This window comes from Coregonus lavaretus (assembly GCF_964263955.1).
Source record: "Coregonus lavaretus genome assembly, chromosome: 13".
Lineage (NCBI taxonomy): Eukaryota > Metazoa > Chordata > Actinopteri > Salmoniformes > Salmonidae > Coregonus > Coregonus lavaretus.
This window is the reverse complement of record NC_140000.1, coordinates 36335329-36359863: the sequence shown is the minus strand read 5'-3', so window position 1 is coordinate 36359863 and position 24535 is coordinate 36335329. Positions and strand designations below refer to the sequence as shown.

At 43.2% G+C, this 24535-nt stretch overlaps 1 protein-coding gene across 1 annotated transcript; it reads right to left on the bottom strand.

Moving 5' to 3' along the window:
- Positions 1–284: 284 nt before the first annotated feature.
- Positions 285–20064, bottom strand: LOC311140571 (transportin-3). Its single transcript, XM_084175687.1, has 23 exons — positions 19237–20064; positions 16162–16362; positions 15705–15778; positions 15307–15463; positions 14594–14737; positions 14126–14301; positions 13758–13896; positions 13517–13663; positions 13207–13314; positions 13013–13104; positions 12661–12800; positions 12162–12353; positions 9720–9811; positions 9475–9551; positions 9257–9317; positions 8858–8998; positions 6856–6972; positions 6648–6742; positions 6328–6484; positions 2552–2719; positions 2153–2265; positions 1340–1431; positions 285–1164 (listed from the first exon to the last, which is right to left on the bottom strand). Exons 1-22 carry the CDS (start codon positions 19348–19350, stop codon positions 1371–1373), a joined length of 2766 nt encoding a protein of 921 aa, XP_084031813.1. The 5' UTR covers positions 19351–20064; the 3' UTR covers positions 285–1164; positions 1340–1370.
- Between the last annotated feature and the right edge of the window lie 4471 nt (positions 20065–24535).

Here is a 24535-nt window from a genome sequence, read left to right as displayed (position 1 = left end):
ATGTTAACGGTATGGTTGCATGTGTGGAAGTGTCTCTGGATATATTTCTGCCGAGTTGAAGCTACTTAAATGCATGCATGTCGGCATCTGTCTGGACATTTATCTAAGTAGAATACAACAAATGCATAATATCAGTGTGTGTATGTGTGTGTTGTCTGACAGACTACAGTGGCTCTGCAACAAAGAACACCTTGACCAACTGGTTTCATCCAGAGAATGAGTGGGGGTGAGGGGTCTGGTATGAACAAAAGTCTAAACTCTAAAACATGATACACAGACAAGGGCACGTTTGTTCCTCACGGTCGTTTTTATTGTTGTTCACAACATGGCTACCGCATCCCGTGGTGTCTGCCTCCCCAAGAATGGACGATGCCAGATGTGGAAGAACAAAAAGAAAAAGAAAATATATACTATTTGCCAGAGTCCCACTCGACCAGTCACAACTCTCCTTCCCTGGCAATAGAGAACAGTAAAACTCCAGCCAACATGTTTAAAAAGGGCAAAGGTGACGCCAAATCTCCCAGCATTCCCTTCAACCATTTCCTAAATGCCTCCACAAGGCAGTGGTGACCATTTTGTGAAGGGCATCGTGGGTTTGCTATTTATTTTTCTATATGGCACCGACAGCAAGACCATGTTAAAGTTCTAAAGACACATCCATGAAAATAAATCATTTCTCAATTTAAAAACGTACAAGTCTTTTTTTGATGCATTATGATTTGCAACCAGGCACATCCTTTGTTTTTTTTTCTTTGTTTTTTTCCCCTTCCCTTCTCTTGTTCTTTTTGAAGATGGATCCTGTAGAAATCCAACTGACGCAGAACTAACCCCATTCCATTTCTTTGAGTCGGTGAATTCTCGTTCCTCCTCGGACCTGCCCCCCCCCGCCCCACCCCCTTTCAACCCTTGTGCCACCTGTTACTGTGGCGACAGTGAGCGAGAGGGAGCGGAAAGGGGGGCTTCTCTTCTCACACGGCCAAAGTCGAAAGCGCGTTTCGTTTACGGGTTCACCCTGTCACTCCAATCCTTGCGATGCGTCTTGATTGGCTTTCCACAGTGCCAAGTCCCGCCCATCTGTCCAGTAGGAGATCCCTTTAGATTCTCATCTGCTGCGGTCTTCAGCCTCTTTGCCGTCACCTCTGAATGTTCGCCAAAATATTTAACCTGAGGAAGAAAAACAATGAAAGGACAATAAGAAATCAATAGAGATCTTACTGACACTTGCCAACCTAAATATGATCAGATGTTTTTTTTGGAACCATCTAAAAAGACATGGGGTGAGATGAGTCTGCAGATCCCAGTGCGGGGGGTTGTTTGTGTTTCTGTGTTGATGCCTTGCCTGGTGTTCTGGCAGAGCTCTTTGGGCGTGGCTATCGGAACAATCTGGTGAACTCCCGGATGGCCCAGCACACCTGCTTACACTCCTCCGCACTGGAGAGATGGACAGATGGAGAAAGAGGGGGTGGCAGGAAGAGAGGGGAGCGAGAAAGGGCAATGTTATTAATGTGGTGCATTTACATGGTAAAGGTTATATCAAATGAAATAGGAAAAGAAAAAGGTAATTCAACACATTCAGACTCGCCATTTATTCAAGTTTACTTTAAATTAATCTGAACTGAAATTAACCCATGTCTAGCCTGCGGTTTGTCTCACAAGACTCCTACTGTGAACTCAAAGTGCTCCCTCAGATGACAGCTAGATAGTAAGTGCTCCCTCAGATGACAGCTAGATAGTATTTCTGTCTGAAGCTCCCATTCCCTCAGAGAGACTGCGTGGGAGGGAGGGTGGATCGCTGAAAAGGGGAAGGAACGCTTCTAGGCATGCCTGAACCTGTGGCAGGGAATCCATGAGGTTTCCCTACACCGGTTTTCCAGCGTTCCACTGCCACAGGAGCAGCTCGTTTGAGCATGCCCAGTGACACATGAGCTCTTCCCAGAGTCAGAACATAAACAGCTAGCTATTTTCTAGTAGAAAAACAGCTGACAGGGAGTCAGCTACTATGCAGAGTTTCACCTGACATAACTCCTGAACCTATGAGGACAACATGTGGCTAGTTAGATCATTTCTGGCAGGAAGGAATGCACCTGATGGGTACGACTGCACCAGATTACACTTGAAAAGCATGGAAGGGGCGTGGCTGTGATATGCTCACCTGGTGACTTGCTTGTGGAAGTCTGTGAGCTGTTTGTTTGTGACGGTCACCGCCCCGCCTGACGTCTCCTTAGGAAGCCCCTTCAGCGCATTCTCTAGCCAGCGGCAGAACGTCTAGAAAACATATCCGCAACGTTAAACATCAAACTCACATCAGGAGGCAATGCAATCGTAGTACTACAACACACTTTTATCTCATGATTGAAAGTCCTGTCATGCCCATGTCATTGGAAGTGTGTGTGAATATGAATTGTGGTCCCTGTTGAAAGATGTTCTCTTAGCGCCATCTTGTGGTATGACAGCGAGCACCCGTTGAAGACACCAGTGCATGTGTACGTTCAACTGCATATGTACAAGTACTGTCAGGAGTGAAAGAGCTAAGTGTGTGTGTGTGTCTCACCGGCCTGTCGAACACCATGATCTCCCAGAGCACCTCAGCCACGTCGGGGAGTGTGTAAGGTGGCAGGCAGAAGCAGCATGTGTGCATGAGCTGGGTGACCAACTGCTGCCCGTGCTGCCCCATGGCCTGGCTTATTAGCTGCTTCCGCAGCTCAAAGTCATCCTCGTGCTGCAACGGGAAGAAAACACATGACAATCTGACTGACAGATTGTTGTTATTCAGAGGATACTTTTTATAGATCAAACTGAGTGAATCTGCATGTTTGAGGGGAACAGTTTGAGCAAGGTGAGGCACAGATTTGATAGTCTTGATGACATAAAGAATAATTTGTGATACAAATGTATTTGTAGATCAGTGATTCTGCGCATTCTGCAACAGAGAAACAAACATTGACTGTTGAAATAGATTTTCCTTTTTTAGGGGGTTAGATCAGCTTTAATATTGCAGATAGATTGTAGCTTCCATCAATGTAATTGTCAGCATCACTTCCAACCCCCCATATCTTTTTTGCAATATACAGTACCAGTCAAAAGTTTGGACACACCTACTCATTCAAGGGTTTTTCTTTATTTTTACTATTTTCTACATTGTATAATAATAGTGAAGACATCGAAACTATGAAATAACACATATGGAATCATGTAGTAACCCCAAAAAAGTTTTAAACAAATCAGAAAATATTTTATATTTGAGATTCTTCAAAGTAGCCACCCTTTGCCTTGATGACAGCTTTGCATTCTCTCAAGCAGCTTCATGAGGTAGTCACCTGGAATGCATTTCAATTATCAGGTGTGCCTTCTTAAAAAGTTAATTTGTGGAATTTCTTTCCTTCTTAATGCGTTTGAGCCAATCAGTTGTGTTGTGACAAGGTACGGTTGGTATACAGAATATAGCCCTATTTGGTAAAAGACCAAGTCCATATTATGTCAGGAACAGCTCAAATAAGCAAAGCGAAGGTTAGTCAATACAGAAAATGTCTAGAACTTTGAAAGTTTCTTCAAGTGCAGTCGCAAAAACCATCAAGCACTATGATGAAACTGGCACTCATGAGGTCAGCCACAGAAAAAGACCCAGAGTTACATCTGCTGCAGAGGATAAGTTCATTAGAGTTACCAGCCTCAGAAATTGCAGCCCAAATAAATGCTTCACAGAGTTCAAGTAATAGACACATCAACATCAAGTGTTCAGAGGAGACTGTGTAAATCAGGCCTTCATGGTCGAATTGCTGCAAAGAAACCACTACTAAAGGACACCAATAATAAGACGACTTGCTTGGGCCAAGAAACATGATCAATGGACATTAGACTGGTGGAAATGTGTCCTTTGGTCTGGAGTCCAAATTGGAGATCTTTGGTTCCAACCGCCGCGTCTTTGTGCGACGCGGTGTGGGTGAACGGATGATCTCTGCATGTGTAGTTCCCACCGTAAAGCATGGAGGAGGTGGTGTTATGGTGTGGGGGTGCTTTGCTGGTGACACTGTCTGTGATTTATTTACAATTCAAGGCACACTTAACCAGCATGGCTACAACAGCATTCTGCTGCGATACGCCATCCAATCTGGTTTGGGCTTAGTTGGACTATCATTTGTTTTTCAACAGGACAATGACTCAACACACCTCCAGGCTGTGTAAGGGCTACTTTACCAAGAAGGAGAGTGATGGAGTGCTGCATCAGATGACCTGGCCTCCACAATCACCCGACCTCAACTAAATTGAGATGGTTTTGGATGAGTCAGACCGCAGAGTGAAGGAAAAGCAGCCAACAAGTGCTCAGCATATGTGAGAACTCCTTCAAGACTGTTGGAAAAGCATTCCAGGTGAAGCTGGTTGAGAGAATGCCAAGAGTGTGCAAAGCTGTCATCAAGGCATAGGGTGGCTACTTTGAAGAATCTCAAATATAGAATATATTTTGATTTGTTTAACACTTTTTTGGTTACTACATGATTCCATAAGTGTTATTTCATAGTTTTGATGTCTTCACTATTATTCTACGATGTAGAAAATAGTAAAAATAAAGAAAAACCCTTGAATGAGTAGGTGTTCTAAAACTTTTGCCAGAGCGAGAGACAGAGAATATATACATACACCCTTCTAAAAAAAAAAAAAATATATATATATATATATATTTTCCTTTATTACTTTCTAACCCTACTAATTCTTCATCATTCCTGGACCTGTGACCAAAAACAAGCTACATTTGGACAGTACCAAAACAAATGATCTAATGATTCGGTCTCCTCGCAGCAAAATTTGTAGAGCTGGGAAGATTGTATCCCCCATATCAATAACATTCTATTGGATGCTAGAATTTTGTATAATAATTTAAATTGAAAGATTCTAAGATTTGAATCCGGCGTCGTTTTGCGTATCAGTTCATAAACCATGTGCCATGGAATCGGTACGTAAAACAATCTCTTACCAACTATTTTGCAATCTATATGGCACGGCTGTCAATTTTTTGGTCCTTCAATTAAACTGATATACTTTTTTCTTAATCACAATTTTCTTTAACCAATTATGGTCTTTAATGCAGGGCCGACAGTTCCTTACTTTTCCCCCCTTCCACTTTCCTCTTTGATTTTTGCGGTAACGCTGCAATTAGTTGGTTGTAATTTTGGGTAGAGCAGACATTTCCATATGTTTTTGTTAGCTGCATGTGCGACATAACTCCACCAGTCCTACCTTTTTTCAAAAAATAATGGGTTTCTTTATCAATTAGTATATTTGAGTTTGACCACAATATTTGTTGCATTATTTGTTCTGTCCTTTCTGGAGGATTAAATTGAAATTGCAACCAACTTTCTATGGCTTGTTTAAAAATAGCGATATTTGGGAGATGATTTCCTTTTCAAATAACTGAAAGTGAGGTTGTAATCTGAATAAAGGGGAAAAGGCCATTCTTGAACATTGGGTGAGACATTCTTACAAATTTGCAAGAGAACCAGTTTGGATTTAAGTATAACTTTTGTATGACTGAAGCCTTTAGTGAGAGGTCTAATGTAGCTCAGCCTCCTGTAGCTCAGTTGGTAAAGCGTGGCGCTTGCAACGCCAGGGTTGTGGGTTCGATTCCCATGGGGGGCCAGTATGAAAAATGAATGCACTCACTAAACTGTAAGTCGCTCTGGATAAGAGCGTCTGCTAAATGACTAAAAATGTAAAGCTTTAATGTTTAATAATTCATATTCATTATATAAATAGGCACATTTAATTTTGTCTGGCTTGCCATTCCAAATAAAATTGAATATTTTTCTAATGTAATTTAAAACAAACTGTTTGCTAGGTGTAGGCAAGACCATAAGTAAATAGGTAAACTGGGATAATACTAAAAGAGTTAATCAGGGTGATTTTTCCACAAATAGACAGGTATTTACCTTTCCATGGTAGCAAGACCTTATCAATTTTTTGTTAACTTTCTATATAAATGTATTAGAGTGAGATCATTTATTTCTTTTGGGATATGTATACAGAGTATATCCACATCACCATCAGACCATTTTTATTTTACACGGTAATGTAAAAGTTGTATTTTTTTGTGATCCAATACATAATATAGTACACTTATCATAATTTGGTTGTAATCCAGAGAGGTTAGAAAAAGTATCTAGATCCTCTGAGGCTGTGGAGGGATCCAAGTTGTGGATTTAAAAGAAAACATGAATCATCTTTGTACAATGACACCTTTGTTTTTAAGCCCTGGATTTCTAATCCCTTGATATTATTGTTGGATCTGATTTTAATAGCTAACATTAGACTGACTGTTTGTTGGGGGTGACTCACGTCATTGATGACGCCCGTGTGGATGAGGTCTCTGACGAACTTCATGACACTGCAGTTGGCGTCCCGGTGGTCCAATGTGGTGGCCGCGATGGCACACTGGATGATGTGGACGATGATGCCACTGCTGAGCAGGGTGACGGGACTACGCTGGACAAACCTGCAGGGAGAAGAAGCGAAAGAGAGACGGAAATAAAGAGTGAGAAGGACATGGCAGAGAGAGATACAATGGTTAGTTTTTATTCTTGCCACTTAAAAGTAAGTGAACTTATTATTTCAAGGGAGAGGAGCAACTGTCTGAACTGTGTTCCAGTTGATCATACCTGGTGGCGAGTCTGAAAAGGTCGTCTACTGTGTCTGGGTGGTTACGGAGACCGTTGGACTGCTCCAATAGCTGGAAGGTGGGCATACACAGAGCCTACGGGGAGAGATGGGACAAAGTCAGTTCAAAACCAATAGCAAACAACCAGAGTTCCACTGCCACTCTCGTGAACTATGAGTACCTATGAAAGTGGTGTGTGTTTCCCCTACCTGTAGCATGTCCAGTAGACCTTGTCTGCAGCCTTCCTCCATGCCGTACTCATCCACCAGGATGCTGCCCAGATACAGGAAGCAGGAGTGGGGATACACCTGGTACACACTGACCATCTGAAATAACACACATTTAACATCTTTACACACTGACCATCTGAAACACATCTTTACACCTGGTACACACTAACCAGGGCTTGACATGAACTTCTGGGACTGAATTTTTACCTGTCCGAAAGCTCAAGTCACTTGTCTGTCCCCACCCCCCCCCCCCCCCCCACAAAAAAATAAAAAAGATCTAACACCATGGGCCAAAAAGGTGACTGAAAATTGTTGTGTATGATGCAAGGAACCACTTCACAAAATAACATTAATTATCATCACTGGTATTGACAATGGAAGGCTGCTGGTCTCTGATCCCATGTATTATATCTCCTGCCGTTGTGGCCTTGAGCAAGGCACTTAACCCCCCCACCCAAAGTAAAATACTGCACTGATAGGCTACTGTATAAAACACATGTGGTCTGTCAATCCTCCATCTGGAGAACTACTGGGTGTGCAGGCTTTTTAGCCAACCCTGCTCACACACCAGTCAGCTTATAAGGTCCTGTTGAGAAATGTGGTATGTTCGAGCAGGGCTGGAGCAAAAGCCTGCACACCCAGTAGCTCTCCTGGACAAGCGTTGGCCACCCTGCAACATTACAATTACAACCAAATACTTTGTCTTTATAAAATAATTCCCTCATTCAGTGAACCAGGGATTAAATGGTTATGGTGGGCGAGGTAGCCAACTAAGAAGTTTATCTATTTGTAATGTTAAAATATTCAGTGTTCAGGGGAGATCTTGACAGCATAGGAGTTACTTGTCAATTAGGCTATGCTAAGAATATTTGTTATCTTTGTCAGAATTACATGGCCAGTATTGAATAGAGGAGAATCCTAGCCAATTTTGATCGCTTAAGAGACGGTTTTACAACCGGAGTATGCAGCATTGGTTTCATCAACTCCGCACCCATATCAAATGCGTGTTGGCCATTTGCGGTTATACATGAGCGCCGGTGGAAAGTTATTTTAGGACGTCGGACATTACATTTAATTCATGCTAATAGTTAAATAGCTAACTAGAGAGATTCAAATTCTAAACATAGTGTAGTTTGGCTGGTTATCAAGTTAGTCTTTTGCATATCATTATTGTTACCTGCTGCACAAATCTCTCTCTCTCCCTCCCTCCTCTGGCAACAGCCCACTGGCACACACACACGTGATGCACACCATGACTTTTCCAGGATTCTTATTGCTGACCAAAAAATTGCTATAACCGGGCAAATAACTCACTAGCAATTATTATCAACAAATGTGCAAACGCGGGCTCGCTTTGATCTCAAAAACGCATCTCGCGACTGCATGATTGAAAGACCGCTTTGCCTGTCAATGCAGGCCTACAATAATTATACTGTACTCCGATGCGCTCTGCAGAGATTGGGAGGACAGTGAGCAAAACATTGCATCCGGAGGAAACTGATCCAACTATGATTGGAGTAACATTATTGTTTGATATTGTGATTTTTGCGTGATTTTTTTTTACTTGTCCATTCGGACAACTTCAATCTGTTATCTGCTTGTCCAACAATACTTTTTTTTTTTTACTTGCCCTGGGCATTAATGTCGAGTTCTGCTGACCATCTGAAACAATACACCCATTCTGTTAAAGACCTGTACTACGGTTGCAAAATTCCAGTAACTTTCCACAAATTCCCAATAATCTAGAGGGAATAATCAGGAAACCAGAGAATCCTTCAACCCATGAGTTAAGAAAAGTTTCTGGAATTTTGCAATCCTATACTGTACACATTCAGCCTAACTTTGCCATCAGTCACCAGCTGCCATGGGCTCAACAAGCACCTGGTGGCGATGGAATTTGTATACACAAATAACAGACTCCAACCTAAATTTATCCATCTGTATATGGGGCGTATCATGACCCAAACACAGGGACACGCACCTGTGTGACGAGTGGCTGTAGTAGCGAGGCAGAGCCCTTGCCCACGCAGCGCACAGCGAACCGCAGGCAGCGACAGCAGCGCTCCACGATGCGGTTATCAGCCTGGTGTGTGTTTAGAGTCTCTGATAGGACCGGCCAGATCTACAGAGAACCAAGAAAACACCCAATATAGGTTTAGCATGAGAAGCTGTGGGAATGACTGTACGCAATCAAGGCCTTAAATTGAAGTTCAAATCTGCAACGGAGAAGAATCAGGGTAGTTGAGCACCAAAATAGTCTCACTTGAGTCCCATTCAAACTCAGTCCAATTAATGGGTTGAACAAAGCAGGTTGTATGCAATGGTAGCCTTGTCCAAATACAAAAAATAGCAAAACAATCTGGACTGCCAGTTGCTTTACCTCCTGGATGACTTTCTGACATGGGTGTGTCTGTCCATTTTCTACAATGGGATTTGTGTGTCTGGGGGGAAAAAAACATTACGATTAAAATGTCTGCTTAAAATAAACAATCATCAGCCCAAATCATCATATCAGTATAGTTACATGAGACAGTTCATGACCTGTGCAATCAGGATATGTATATACAGTATAACGTATTATAAATGGGTTGAGTGTACCGGAAGATGACTGCTAGTCTGTCCAGCCAGACAGTGGGGTCAGCAGCTTTCCCATTGCTGGGGTCCTGAGAGAGAAGCTGAAGATAGCAGACAAACATAAGCAAACTTGTTGGTATCACACAAATACCCAATCCACAAAACTGTTACACTATTGTAGTGGGTTACACACTTCTACCCAAAGTATCTCATACTCACACAACCTACCACCAAACTTGCACACAAACAAATGGCAGAATAAAACACACCTTTTTGAGGGCCATGACCTGCACAGCACACAGGTCACTCAAACACTCAGCGATCTTCTCCAGGGGCAGACGAGCCAGGACCAGGGCTGTACCTGCAGGGCAAAACAACCAGCGTTACCATGGTGACAGAGCAACACCACTCTGTTTAATACAAATCAACCTCATTAGGCAATCAAATAAAAAGACAAAGAACTGAACATCGACCCACAGTCCAGAGAGAACAAGTTGCTGAAAGAAAAGGACCAGCAAGTGAGACAGACAATAAGACAAGAGATTGAAAGTGAGAGATGGAATAGAGAAGGAGTAGAGCAGAGAAAGAAAACCAGACCAAAAAAGTGTAAAGTATGTATGCACACATGACTGTAAGTCGCTTTGGATAAAAGCATCTGCTAAATGGCATATTATTATTATTATTATAAAGAAGGGTGGCATAATTTAAATGCCTGGACTATATTCATTTTGGAGAATGGGTTAAATGTAAGTATAGTAACCCCAGGTGTATAATGGCCACTTCTCAGAAAGTATTAAATTGTCAAGAGGAGTAAAACAAGGTTGTCCACTGTCAGCATATCTATTTATTATGGCCATTGAAATGTTAGCTATTAAAATCAGATCCAACAATAATATCAAGGGGCTAGAAATCCAGGGATTAAAAACAAAGGTGTCATTGTACGCTGACGATTCATGTCTTCTTTTAAATCTGCAATTTGGATCCATGCACAGCCTCAGAGGATATAGATATTTTTTCTAACCTCTCTGGATTACAACCGAATTATGTGCACCATATTACGTATTAAAATCACACAAAAAATACAACTTTTACATTACTGTGTAGTTTACCAATAAAATGGTTCGACGGTGAAGTGGAAATACTCTGTATTCATATCCAAAAAGAAAGAAATTCTCACTACAATACATTTTAATAGAAAGTTACCCAAATTAGATAAGATCTTGGTACCATGGAAAGGACAACTGTCTTTTGTGGAAAAATAACCCTGATTAATTATTTAGTCATATCCCAGTTCACCTATTTACTTATGGCCCCGCCTACACTCAACAACTTGTTTTTTAAAAACTATTCCACTTTATTTGGAAACGGGCCTATTTATATAATGAGTATGAATTCAGAGGGCAGAAATTACTAAAGCATTGGACCTCTCACTCAAGGCTTCAGTCATATACAAAAACTATACTTGTATCCGAACTGGTTCTCTAGCAGATCAGTAAGAATGGCTCACCCAGTGTTCAAGAACGGCATTTTGCTCTTCATTCAGATTACAACCTCTCACTTTTGGTTATTTTTAAAACAAGATATAGAAATCTGGTTGCAATTTCAGTTTAATCCACCAGAAAAGACAGAACAAATATTACAACAAATATTATCGTTAAACTCAAATATACTAATTGATTAAAAAAACGAAAAAAACATGCTGGTTAAGTGTGCCTTGAATTCTAAATAAATCAGTGTCACCAGCAAAGCACCCCCACACAATAACACCTCCTCCTCCTTCATGCTTTACGGTGGGAAATACACATGTGGAGATCATCCGTTCACCCACACCGCGTCTTATAAAGACACAGCAGTTGGAACCAAAAATCTCAAATTTGGACTCCAGACCAAAGGACAACTTTCCACCTGTCTAATGTCCATTGCTCGTGTTTCTTGGCCCAAGCAGGTCTCTTCTTCTTATTTGTGTCCTTTAGTAGTGGTTTCTTTGCAGTAATTCGACCAAGAAGGCCTGATTTACACAGTGCCCTCTGAACAGTTGATGTTGAGATGTGTCTGTTACTTGCACTCTGTGAAGCATTTATTTGGGCTGCAATTTCTGAGGCTGGTAACTCTAATGAACTTATCCTCTGCTGCAGAGGTAACTCTTGGTCTTCCATTCCTGTGGCGGTCCTCATGAGAACCAACATTTACCTGGAGCTAACTCTGCAAATAGCACTGCTGGGCAATTTGAAAAGTCATTGTCAATCGATCAATACGCTTAGCAAAGGTGTTTATCTTTCATTTACAATCTGTAGAAACTATAAGAATAGAAAGGTTCAGCACTTTTGTGAAACATCACAGCGGAAAAATATATGGCAGCTAGAAATCAAAACTGGATGGTCTTCAATAGATAGATGGGAGGGGTTGAGTGTAGCTGAAGGATGGGACTAAAAACAAAAGATAAGTAATGTAAAATATATTGTATCCGTAAAATGTATATAGTATGTATAAGCTGGAAGTAGAAGCCTAAGTATTGTTGTCCATTAGTTTACTCCAATTAGGGGTGGGGTTGTTGGGTTTGGGGGAAAAAATATAGATACACAAAACAAATATGGGGGATTGAAAATAATGCAGACAATTACAATGATAGAAGCCACAATCTATCTGTAATATTAAAGCTGACCTACCCCATAAAAATACTTTACAATATAAGAAGGGTGGCATTAAGTTACCTTTGAGGAGGCCTACGGCGGCTTCGGTGGTCAGGGCGAAGGAGTCGAGGGCACGGGCGATGTCCAGCAGGCCCTGGAAGTGCTGGGCCATGTGATCCCGACACACAGAGCAGATGTTATGGATGGCCTTGGCCGCCACGGAAGCCAGGGTCTTCTCCCTCAGGCCCTTCATCAGGTAGTTCAGCACGGGGTCTGCGACAGAGCGGGGCTAAGGTCATACACACATCCAAAGTATACAGCCAACAGAGACACAGCGATGCAGAGACATAGGCACAGAGACACACATTCTTAACGCAGCAGGGACGTAACAAAACAGAGTGACACAGGCATTTGACACAGAAAGGAACAAGGAATGGAAAAATAACAAGGAAATAGAGATGTGCTCAAAACGAGGGGTATACACACTAACACACAGATTAAGATGAACCTCTAAATTGATTAACTCAATCACTCAGGTCCCGAGCTAAGCTATTGACCGTAACGTGACCACTGAACCTACCTAGGAACCGCGGGTTGCGGTCAACGACCTCGCTCATCTCCCCCACCAGCTCAATGCTGGTGTAGCGCACAGCGATATGGACCGTCTCTGGCAGCAGCACCACCTGCTCCAACACCTCTGTCAGGGTGGGGTTGTTCTCACTGGGAAAGCATTAACATGTTACACACAAACACCCCGGGGGAAGGACTTATACATTACACACAAGCACAAATTAAAGATTGAAACGTTACACACAAACACCCTGGGGGAAAGATATACAAATCTACAAGTAGTTGCACACATTCTACGTGGTGAGGAAGGGATTTAGTCATTGCACATTATTTCTCATTAATAGAATGAAGAGGACACTCACGGGTCTACACTCTTGGCGATGGCGGCCATGATGAAGAGAACAGCCTCAGTCACCTCCCAGGGAGGGTTCCCTTCTTTTAGAGTGGAGTACAACTGAGAGAGCGAGAGGGAGAAAGAGAAGGCAGTCGGTATAGTTTGTCATCTTAATGACATCATTTTAACTTGCGACGGTAGCTATCTTGTGAAGGTAGCTACCTGGGAGAAACATTCCATGGAGCCCACAAGGAAAATGACATCCTTCACAAGATCAGACACCCTCATCCTGAACTCCCCAAAGTCATCTGTATCTTCTGGGATGCCCTCCTGTAGATCAACACAAAATATCAGACCGTGAGTGAATGATATAATACTGCCAGAGCTAAATGATGTACTGAACTACTTGGTAAAATGTGCACATGGTTAAGGGATTCTACAATCAGATATGACATAAGAAGAGTATTGGGAGTATGGTTGGCATCATTGGAGTTGGTTAAGGACTCCTTGTCATGTGGTGGGTGGTCCATACGTGGTCGGGGTCTAGTTGGCAATGGCGGGCCAGGCCGTGCAGCAGTCTCTGGATGTAGGGTCTGAAGATGCCGTGGAGGGCAGGGTCGTTGGTCTTATACAGGTGTTCTCCCAGACGATACCAGAAGTTAAAGGAGATCTCCACAACCTGAGATGCACCAGAAGAGAACACACACACTTGAAATCCACCCAAAGCGACAGTGTGTGTGTTTGTCTGTGAGTGTCTATCATGTGTTGTGTACCTCATATTGGGGGTGTCCTGCACAGATGAGCAGTAGCTCAAGCGTCCGCAGGTCTCCCATGCCCTGGCCTGGACTCCTGACTGTGGTCTCCAGAAATGTTTCACACAACTCAGTGAAGATCCTACAGTAATTCAACACTCTGACAGAACAAGGGAGAAGGAGAGAGTTGGGGATAAAAGTTATTATTTTCTTCCACACAGAGGACAGTGTGGAGAAGAGTCAGAAGAGTTTAACATCATGAGCAATGGAGAGGAAGGATAGGTTTGGGGCAGGAAGGAGTGGGAGAAGGGGTGTGGTGATGCAGTGACTGGATAGGTGATCTTGGTGTATGTATGAGGAGGGGAGTAGGCATGTGTGTGTGTTCGTACTTGTCGAGGTCCTCCCGTGCCACAGCCATGTGGTAGGCTGTCTCCAGCGTGAGGACGCCCTGGAATAGCTGCAGGGCCAGGGGCATGTGTGTGTCCACGTTCTCGATGGCGTACAGCGCTGAACACACGCAGTCGGACGCAGCCTCGTGCAGGTTAGTGGACGTCTCGTCTCTCTGCTGCCAAACAAACAGAGACAAAAAAGAACACTACGTCAAAGAGATGTTCCGTGGCTGAAAACCATGCATTATGTATACAAGCGATTAGCATTCTAAACCGGCATAAATGATTGCCCTGCCCCCCTGTGGTTGTTGCACAAATAAGGGTTTGGAACAAATGCTGCTACAATATTGAGAGACTTTGGGAGTATTCTAAAAGTTGTTCATGTTTTTGGGAATGTTTGTCACTAGCACTGTTTATTTGTGCTTCCAAAATTCCATGAGAGCGTGAGAGAAAGACACAGAGACATACCAGCACTTGGAAAAGGACCATGAGGAGCTGGTTGTTGGCCATAAAGTTGCTGTCCAGGACTCCCAGGTTGAACCAGCTGCCCAGACAGCGGAACACCTTGATCAGCATCTTCTCATTGCTGCCAGACTTCTCCACACACGTCACCTGGAGACAGAGAGACAACACACACACGTGCCATCAACAACACAGACCCTTATCAAAACCACAATGCTGTGTCTGAAGCCAAACGCACGAGGAAGTTCACCCAACGAAACAACAGGAGTCACGACAAGTGTTATCAATATTGAGTCAAGGCAAATTGTTGATTGTAGGTTGAGGTAACCCTCAACACAAACAGTATAGTTTGTCTCTTTTCTGATGGTTTTGGGAGGACAACTCCTACATTCTTAAGCTTAATCCTCAAAAACATCTACAGTCAAACTTGGACATTCTGCAGAGAAAAATATACTACAAAGTGAGTGGTTCAGTTTGTCCCTCTAAGGTAGTGGTAGTAGTTGAATATATTTGTGATAATGAGGATGTACACCCCAGAGTTTTATAATGAGAGGATGAACCCATGGGAGGTCTGCTTATCCAGTAAGGGGGAGTGGTGGCGGGTGCTCTAGTTTAGACCAGCTTAATCAGGTGGGTAAAATAGGTTAGTCTGTGAGAGTGTTGGCGAGAGAAAGATGAATGGATAGTGTGTGTGTCGACCAGAGAGAGAGAACTCTCACCAGTAGAGTGACCACGGTACTGGAGTAATAGGCCAGGTCCTCGATAATCTCTGTCCTGCGATTGGCTCCGATGCGAAGGGAGCGGCTGTGGACCTCCTCGGGGAGCACTGTAAGGATCTCTATCAGAAACGTCATGGAGCTGACGTCATTGCTATACCTGAGAGAGAGAGAGAGTGGAGGAGAGAGATGGCAGCAGTCATTTATGAGAACATTAGCATGAAGGAGATGTTTTTGAAGCTTTAATGTCACCTCAAACATACCAACTCATCAACTATTTTCAATGGCATTCGACTTTATAGAACCACCTACAACGGTCTAATATCCTGTAACTATTGCATTCTGTTATCCACAGGTGTGATCCGAGATGGGTGGTTGAGTGGTAATGGGAGGGGCCTTACTTTTCAATGAGGGTGTGGACACAGCCCTTCCAGGAGGCCATCTGTAGGGCGAGGTCTGCAATGGCCAGAGCGAGCTGAGAGAGGGAGGAGAGAAATTAGACAAGAAACCAGGAAGAACTAGTAGGGATTAGAGTATCTTAATGCCACGTAATATTGTACTTGTTAAATTGTACCACAGCTACAACAACTACTCCTCTGTAGTGGTAGCGGTACATTGGGGTAAATGCTAGAGTTCTATTGCTACTGTGCATTGCTAAGCCTTTGGGACATTTAGATGGGCAGTGGGACATTCCTAGAGCACATTCTAGGAGCATAAAGGCTACAGACAGAGATCCAAGTCATCCTGGAGTTCTTGGAGTTTCAGTAGTCACTGTGACAGAGGGTGATACCAGATGGACAATAATTGGATGGGAGGGGCGTTACCCTAGGTTACATCAATGGGCGGGGAGGCCATTACCTGGGTGACGATGATGGGGGAGAGGTCTTTGAGGCTCTGTATGTGTGAGAGCAGGGAGTCTCGGAGGGCGATGTGGGTCTCTGGGGGGAGCTCAAAGAACGATGTCTGGATCTTCATCTTCATGGTCTGGGCGGCGAAGTAACAAGACTCCACGTCCTGTTTCAGCTGGAGAAGCTGGTCTGCCATCTCCCACGCGTACATCTGTGGGGAGGGGAGACGGGACAGGGGGAGAACAGTTAGCGCCACCATTAACTTTATTCAGAAAGGAAGGTTACCGAAACAAGGAAGTCAAACACAGGGATACTGGTAAATCCGCCAGTTTTACACACACATGCCTACACCTAAATTGTCTGTAAAGGATACCCAGGAACAATCAACTGACCAAACAGGATGGAAAGGAGGCACATTGCTACTTGTAGGACTCATTCCTTTTTGTATACTATTTTTGTTAGTTATATGAATGAGGATAAGAAGGCATAGCCTTATGTTTTGTGCTTGTGGTTTGAAAACATAGTGGGAATTACCAGCTTGGGGGGGTGGGAGCGCAACCACCCTGAATGAGAGATGAGCCCCCCTAAATGCAGCAAAAGTCAAATTCTAAATAATACGAATTTAACCATTTTCCTTTTTTTTGTTCAAATGAATGTGTAACTGCTACAGTGGTAAATATGAAATTCAAAGCTTATTCCAAATTAAACAAAAAAAAACACCACGTGTCATTGTTTAAACCATTCCCCTGTAACCCTGAAAAAAAAGAAGGTATTTCAACTCGCCAAATTGAGCCCAGTTTCAAATGATCACTGAGAATAACTGTTCCAGACTTGAGATGCGCATCACTTCGCACTGGCAACTTTTTTCATTTGGAACAATATGTGGCTATATTTTATTCTGTTATATTACCTTTTTTTTTTAACTATAAAATAGGTGTCGACTGTGATAAGTGCTCGGGAAATAAGTATCTTGTCTGCTAAATTAACAAAGCAAGGCTATGCCATTGCACAGCCATAGGCTTCTACAAGCAAGCGCCACTGCTGAGGTTACTGCCTTTTTGAAGATTGTGTTCTACAATATAATATAATCAGTTGATATTAAGGCTTCAATAACTTACCTTGCTTTTAAATGGACTGAATATATATGGGGCAATTTAGCAATTAGGATTGGTTATCTGTAATGGTTATGATAAATTAGGCATTGTTGCGCACTGTTGGCATAGGCCTACAGAAAAATTTGAACATATTTTTTTAGTGTATTTTTTAAATATATTTTTCCCATTCGAGATCTATGGGAAAAAATAAAGTGAGTACTCGAACAGTCAAAAAAAAAGTCAAATGCCCATCCCTGGTAAATGGATCACTATGCTTACATTCTCACGTCTGCGTCCCAACCTACTCAAATGATTTCAAAACCACCCTATACACGCAAAGACCAAAGGGAGTAGGCCTATTTACAAATAGAGTAGGCCAAATCTGATATCCTTCCTATGCAACACCATCAGGTGTCTGTAGCTAGCTGCCTTGATAGAGGGCTTGTTTCCTTAACCAACAGTTGGTCAGCTGTTAGATATGCTGGAGTATGGTATAAGGACTGTAAAGTAAAACCTGAAAGTGTGTATGAGAATTTATATTGCAAAGTGAAACAGCCAAGCCCCTTCCCCATTTGTCCATCAGTGTCCAGTATGTCCTGGCAGTCTGGATGAAAAAGCTGCTGACAGCACAGAGCACACACAGTGTTCATCACTCAGATGGCTCCTTCTCTCCCAAATTAGACCATTCAGATCCCCAAGTGCCAGCAAACTTAGGAAGTTGCTGGTGTCACAGTCTAACGTGTTTTAAAACGTGTTATGCGACATTGCATTTTTTCTTAGGGAATCAATACATGGCTTTGTGGGGGCTTTATGTGGGAACTGCATGATAGTGGGGAGAAATAACCGTTTTGAATCCAGTTACCCTGAGGCTGTCTCTCAATGCAACCTGCGGGAAGGCCATCTATTATAGAAATTATCACAATAATAAGTTAAAGTTGGTAGGAATACGTAGCAGCAACATGTAGTCTGCTAAATGGCATATTATTATTATATTATATTTCAATCATTAAATGTCCGATGACAGACAATGATTGCATTTCCTGCAGGAGTTAAGGCAGTAGTAACCAATGAAAATGCGGAAACCAGACCGATGCAGCACCACCGGAGGAAAAAACAAACAAATGCGGAAATAAAACGGCTAACGTTAACCCTAACCAACAGCAAACAACTTTAAGTGGCACATACCATTTACACAACATTATCAACATAAATGGAAGTTGTTAGTGTAGCTAGCCAAGTTAACGTTCGTTAACTAACTCAAAGCAAAAGCATCCCTGGCAATATCGTTAGCTACCTAGCAAGACAACACGCCCCTCTACTAAGCAATTTAGCCATATGTGGCTAAAACGGCAAGTTTGCTAGCAAGTATTGGACGCTAGCTAGGTAGCCACCCTCGCCTCGCGCTCTTCCTGTGCTATGGCCGGCTAATGTTACTGTAATTAGCGCGAGTTACTAATTATGTAAAGATAACTACTGTAGTTGGCTAGGGACGGTTAACTACAGTAGCTAACTAAACAACTAGATAGCAATAAATTGTTGCTAACTAGTTATCTGCTATGTGTGGCTAACTAGCTAGCATTTTCAAACACCATGGATTGTTTATGACTACACGCGAGAGAAAGCTAGCGAATGTTTGCCTTCATTATCTTCGTTCCACCTAGAAATCCACATAGATTTATCCCCGTTTCCACTTGACAGTTACTAGCAGGCTAGTAGAAAAAAGGAACGGTGTTGCTAATGCTAACTAGTTAGTTACCTTAGTCAATCTAGTTTGGTAGATAGCTAACTAGCTAATGCTATGCTGCGTTTGTTGTTAGCTAGCTATGCTCATTCATTCGTTGTTGGTTTAACATACACAAATACATGTTTTTTTATCACCATGGTATTACGCATTCTGATGCAATGTTTTGTTTACGGCCTCACACGACCTGCCTAGCCATGTCTAGTTCTAGGCCCATTCCAAGTCCCCACCATCTCTCGAGTTCACTTACCGATCTCTGTAGCTCCCCCAGCCACACCGAGGCTCGCTCTTTACCGGCGGGGTCCGGATCATGATAAAGAGCCTGCACAGCTTGATACACAAGTGCGACTGTCGGTTTCTCCATAGCGCTATGCTACTTTGCGGGTTACAGTTTAGGGTAAATGCGAAGGCGCTATAAATTCCACAGTTTATGTTTAGACGGGGTAATATTTATTCGTTCCTTGTGCTCGCTGTTCCGACCGCCATCTCAATCGCACACAGGTTCCCCGTGTGTGTTGCCGACAAACGCCCCCGTCTAGAAATACAGATACAGGAACTAAAAGCTGTACTTCACATATTCGAGGGACACAATGGGCGGGTCTCTTTTACTGTTATTGTAAAACAAGCAGTAAAAACGAGAAACACCATATCAAGCAGGAAGCACCAGTGACTCGGTTAATAAAAAAGTGGTCAGATGACGCAGATGCTAAACTACAGGACTGTTTTGCTAGCACAGACTGGAACATGTTCAGGGATTCTTCAGATAGCATTGAGGAGTACACCACATCAGTCACTGGCTTCATCAATAAGTGCATTGATGACGTCGTCCCCACAGTGACCATAGGTACATACCCCAACCAGAAGCCATGGATTACAGGCAACATCCACACTGAGCTAAAGGGTAGAGCTGCCGCTTTCAAGGAGCGGGACTCTAACCCGGACGCTTATAAGAAATCCCGCTATGCCCTCTGACGAACCATCAAACAGGCAAAGAGTCAATACAGGATTAAGATTGAATCGTACTACACCGGCTCTGACGCTCGTCGGATGTGGCAGGGCTTGAAAACTATTACAGACTACAAAGGGAAGCACAGCCGCAAGCTTCCCAGTGACACAAGCCTACCAGACGAGCAAAACCACTTCTATGCTCGCTTCGAGGCAAGCAACACTGAAGCATGCATGAGAGCACCAGCTGTTCCGGATGACTATGTGATCACGCTCTCCGTAGCCGATGTGAGTAAGACTTTTAAGCAGGTCAACATTCTCAAGGCCGCAGGGCCAGACGGATTACCAGGACGTGTACTCCGATCATGTGCTGACCAACTGGCAAGTGTCTTCACCGACATTTTCAACATGTCCCCTGACTGAGTCTGTAATACCAACATGTTTCAAGCAGACCACCATAGTCTCCGTGCCCAAGGACACTAAGATAACCTGTCTAAATGACTACCGACCCGTAGCACTGACGTCTGTAGCCATGAAGTGCTTTGAAAGGCTGGTCATGGCTCACATCAACACCATTATCCCAGAAACCCTAGACCCACTCCAATTTGCATACCGCCCCAACAGATCCACAGATGATGCAATCTCTATTGCACTCCACACTGCCCTTTCCCACCTGGACAAGAGGAACACCTACGTGAGAATGCTATTCATTGACTACAGCTCAGCGTTCAACACCATAGCGCCCTCAAAGCTCATCACTAAGCTAAGGATCCTGGGACAAAACACCTCCCTCTGCAACTGGATCCTGGACTTCCTGACGGGCCGCCCCCAGGTGGTAAGGGTAGGTAACAACACATTTAATTCAATTAATTTTGATTTAATTTAATTTAATTTATGGTTACAATGTATAACTATGTAACTAGGCGGTATGTACATGTTTTTGTAAGAGAATCCCAATATACACTGAAAGACCACTAGATGTAAGCAAAGTGCATGATTTACAACAGTTGTTCTCAAATGGGGGTACTAGTAACAAAGATAGATACCAGATAGTGGCTCATTACAGGTTTGCGTCTTCCGAGCAGTTGTCAATAGTTGCCCTGCAGGAGAGTAACCTGATGCAAAGGAGACATTGGACCCCAAGTTTTTCCTGGTCAGGTCACATGGTTAGAAAAACTCCTGCCACTATAGGCATGCTTCATGGGTGTAAGTACACTACATGACCAAAAGTATGTGGACACCTGCTTGTCGAACATCTCATTCCAAAATCATGGGCATTAATATGGAGATGGTCCTCCCCTTGCTGCTATATCAGCCTCCACTCTTCTGGGAAGGCTTTCCACTAGGTGTTGGAACATTGCTGCGGGGACTTGCTTCCATTCAGCCACAAGAGCATTAGTGAGGTAGTGCACTGATGTTGGGTGATTAAGCCTGGCTCGCACTCAGCGTTCCAATTCATCCCAAAGGTGTTTGTTGGGGTTGAGGTCAGGGCTCTGTGCAGGCCAGTCAAGTTCTCGACAAACCATTTCTGTACGGACCTCGCTTTGTGCATGGGGGAATTGTCATGCTGAAACAGGAAAGGGCCTTCCCCAAACTGTTGCCACAAAGTTGGAAGCACAGAATCGTCTAAAATGTAATAGTATGCTGTAGCGTTAAGATTTCCCTTCACTGGAACTAAGGAGCCTGAACCATGAAAAACAGCCCCAGACCATTATTCCTCCTCCACCAAACTTTACAGTTGGCACTATGCATTCGGGCAGGTAGTGTTCTCCTGGCATCAGCCAAACCCAGATTCGTCTGTCGGACTGCCAGATGGTGAAGCGTGATTCATCACTCCAGAGAATGCGTTTCCACTGCTCCAGAGTCCAATGGCGGCGAGCTTTACACCACTCCAGCCGACGCTTGGCATTGCGCATGGTGATCTACCAATTCGCAGCTGAGCCGTTGTTGCTCCTAGACGTTTCCACTTCACAATAACAGCACTTACAGTTGACATGGGCCGGTCTAGCAGGGCAGAAATTTGACAAACTGACTTGTTGGAAATGTGGCATCCTATGACGGTGCCACGTTGAAAGTCGCTGAGCTCTTCAGTAAGGCCATTCTACTGACAATGTTTGTCTATGGAGATTATACACCTGTCAGCAATGGGTGTGGCTGAAATAGCTGAATCCACTAATTTGAAGGGGTGTCCACATACTTGTGAATATATAGTGTATCTCAAGTTTGTTAATTGTTACTTGCTTTATAAGGAGTGTTGTTTTACATTTACTATGGGTGTTTAGAAGCCTGTGTGTGAAAGCTTTGATTAAAGCATCACTATATTTTAAAAGATCAACTCTTAGATGCACTTGATTTAGTTTACCTGGCGCACCAAGAGGATGTGGTTTGCCCCTTTAGGATCATTATGCTGTTACTTCACAAGATTTCATTTATTTCATAAAGCCCTTTTTAAATCAGCAGTTGTCAAAAAGTGCTTTACAGATACCCAGGCTAAAACCCCAAAGAGCGAGCAATGCAGAGGCAGAAGCACAGTGGCTAGGAAAAACTGGGTGGCCAGTCCTCTTCTGGCTGTACCGGGTAGATCCCACTGGTGTCACCAACCCCCACAACTGCTAATCTAAGGGTTTTCAAATGGATGCGTTTCTATTGACCATGATCTCACAAGGGCAGAGTGGACAGAAGTACAAGGGTCGTTCCATTCAGTTTATTTTGTGGATCACTTTTTGGAGAATACTTTTGTCACAAAACACAAAATACAAAAGTAAAGAGTGTCATTTTAAGCAATTTTACAGCTGTTAAAACAATTACATTTTGGCTGCTATTACATTCTTCTCTTGGCAAAATGGAAAGGAAAAGTAAAAGGGAAGAAAATACACGCCAAATACTCAGTTATAGAGAGCCATTGGTGTTAGCATCCTCTGTTTGAAGGCAGCAGCAGACCACCGCCAAACCCAGGTCGTATCATACCCATACGTCTAAACCATACAGCTTGGTTATGATACAACCCTGAGTCTGGGGATGATATCTATCTTGCACCCGTTCTCTCACTTGCTCTCCATCTTTTCTTCACCATGTATCTTGAAGGGTAGTGGTCCTTCATCTTCACCTAGTTTGAGGAAAACATCTTTCAAGATAAGGGTCATCACAATGCATGCACTTCGGTTTGCTGTACAGTACAAACACAGTTTTTTTTGTCATTAGTGTCAAACTATATAAAATCATTTTTAATGCTAAAAGTTACATACATTTTTCCAAAGATCCAATCTCGGTCAAATAAGCGTTGTCGACTGAGATTTATCCTTAAAGCTAAAATCTTAAACTGATCAATATACCTCAAATTAAATGACCTACCCAAACGCTAAGGTGAAATATAGTTAAACAAGCCTACTCACCCATACAAAAATACTGGAAATTAAAAAAGCATACCTTTATTGCTGCTGGTAAATTGGGAGAAGCTCTGGTTTTCAAGCAAAAACTAGATCAAAACTAGATCAAACTAGCTGGTCCCTACTGCCTTAAACTTAACTAGAGTAGCACTGATCTGAAAAGACATGAGAGACAGAGGAGGACAGAGGAGGAGGATGGAAGAGGAAAAGGTTCCTTGGAAAGGTTCCAAGGAAAAGAGGATAGGCTGACTGTGTGCAGGTGTATAAAAAGGAGGACGGGGGGCGCGGTGAGGAGTAGGGAGATTTACCAGTAAACCGACCCTTGATCCTTCCTCAAATTAGTCATTTGACCCCACAATCTGTGGCTAAAGGGATGATCCTGTAGTTTGATCCTAATCCCATGTTACATCCCTGCAGTTTGCAGAGATTCTAAGGATTTGCCAGGTACATCTCAGGTAAATCTTGTTTCCAGATTAAGGCTCATCCCTGTATTGTGGCATTTTAAGACCACAATGTCAAGCGATACATGGCAGGCACCAGGCAGCAGGTTGATGGAAGAAAGGGTTCACATGTGATGAAGCTCAGGGAAAGGGCAACTGACAACAAAACTAAGCATCTTATGTAGCTAACATTAGCTCTACCTGTTAGTCATGACCATGTATGAGTTAAAAAAATAAGTCCAACTACTATAGAATAAAGTTGATCAAGGAAATCAATAAGATGGGGAACACTTTTCCATGTTTACATAGTGGGGTGGTGTCATGAGAGTATGTTTGCCTATTGGTGTGTCTGCATGAGTTATTGCAAAAAGACAGTAACTGAAAAAAGTAGCTGAGACACTTCGCAGATCCAAGGTCTGCGGCTGCCATCCCTGACAATATATGCTATGATATCGTGAAGAGGAAAAATATACAAAACGTTCTGGTGGAAGATCTCCCGAGTGGCGCAGTGGTCCAAGGCACTGCATCGCAGTGCTAGCTGTGCCACTAGAGATCCTGGTTCGAATCCAGGCTCTGTCGTAGCCGGCCGCGACCGGGAGACCCATGGGGCAGTGCACAATTGGCCCGGGGTAGGGGAGGGAATGGCCGGCAGGGATGTAGCTCAGTTGGTAGAGCATGGCGTTTGCAACGCCAGGGTTGTGGGTTTGATTCCCACGGGGGGCCAGTATGAAAAATAAAAAAAATATGTATGCACTCACTAACTGTAAGTTGCTCTGTA

Excerpts from the sequence above, each read along its gene's own strand:
- LOC311140571 (XM_084175687.1), bottom strand. The coding sequence starts at position 19,350 with ATGGAGAAACCGACAGTCGCACTTGTGTATCAAGCTGTGCAGGCTCTT. Across the intron at positions 13,897-14,125 it reads GCACGGGAGGACCTCGACAA|AGTGTTGAATTACTGTAGGA; the intron begins GTACGAACACAC and ends TTGTTCTGTCAG. Across the intron at positions 6,485-6,647 it reads CTTTTCAGACTCGCCACCAG|GTTTGTCCAGCGTAGTCCCG; the intron begins GTATGATCAACT and ends TTCTCCCTGCAG.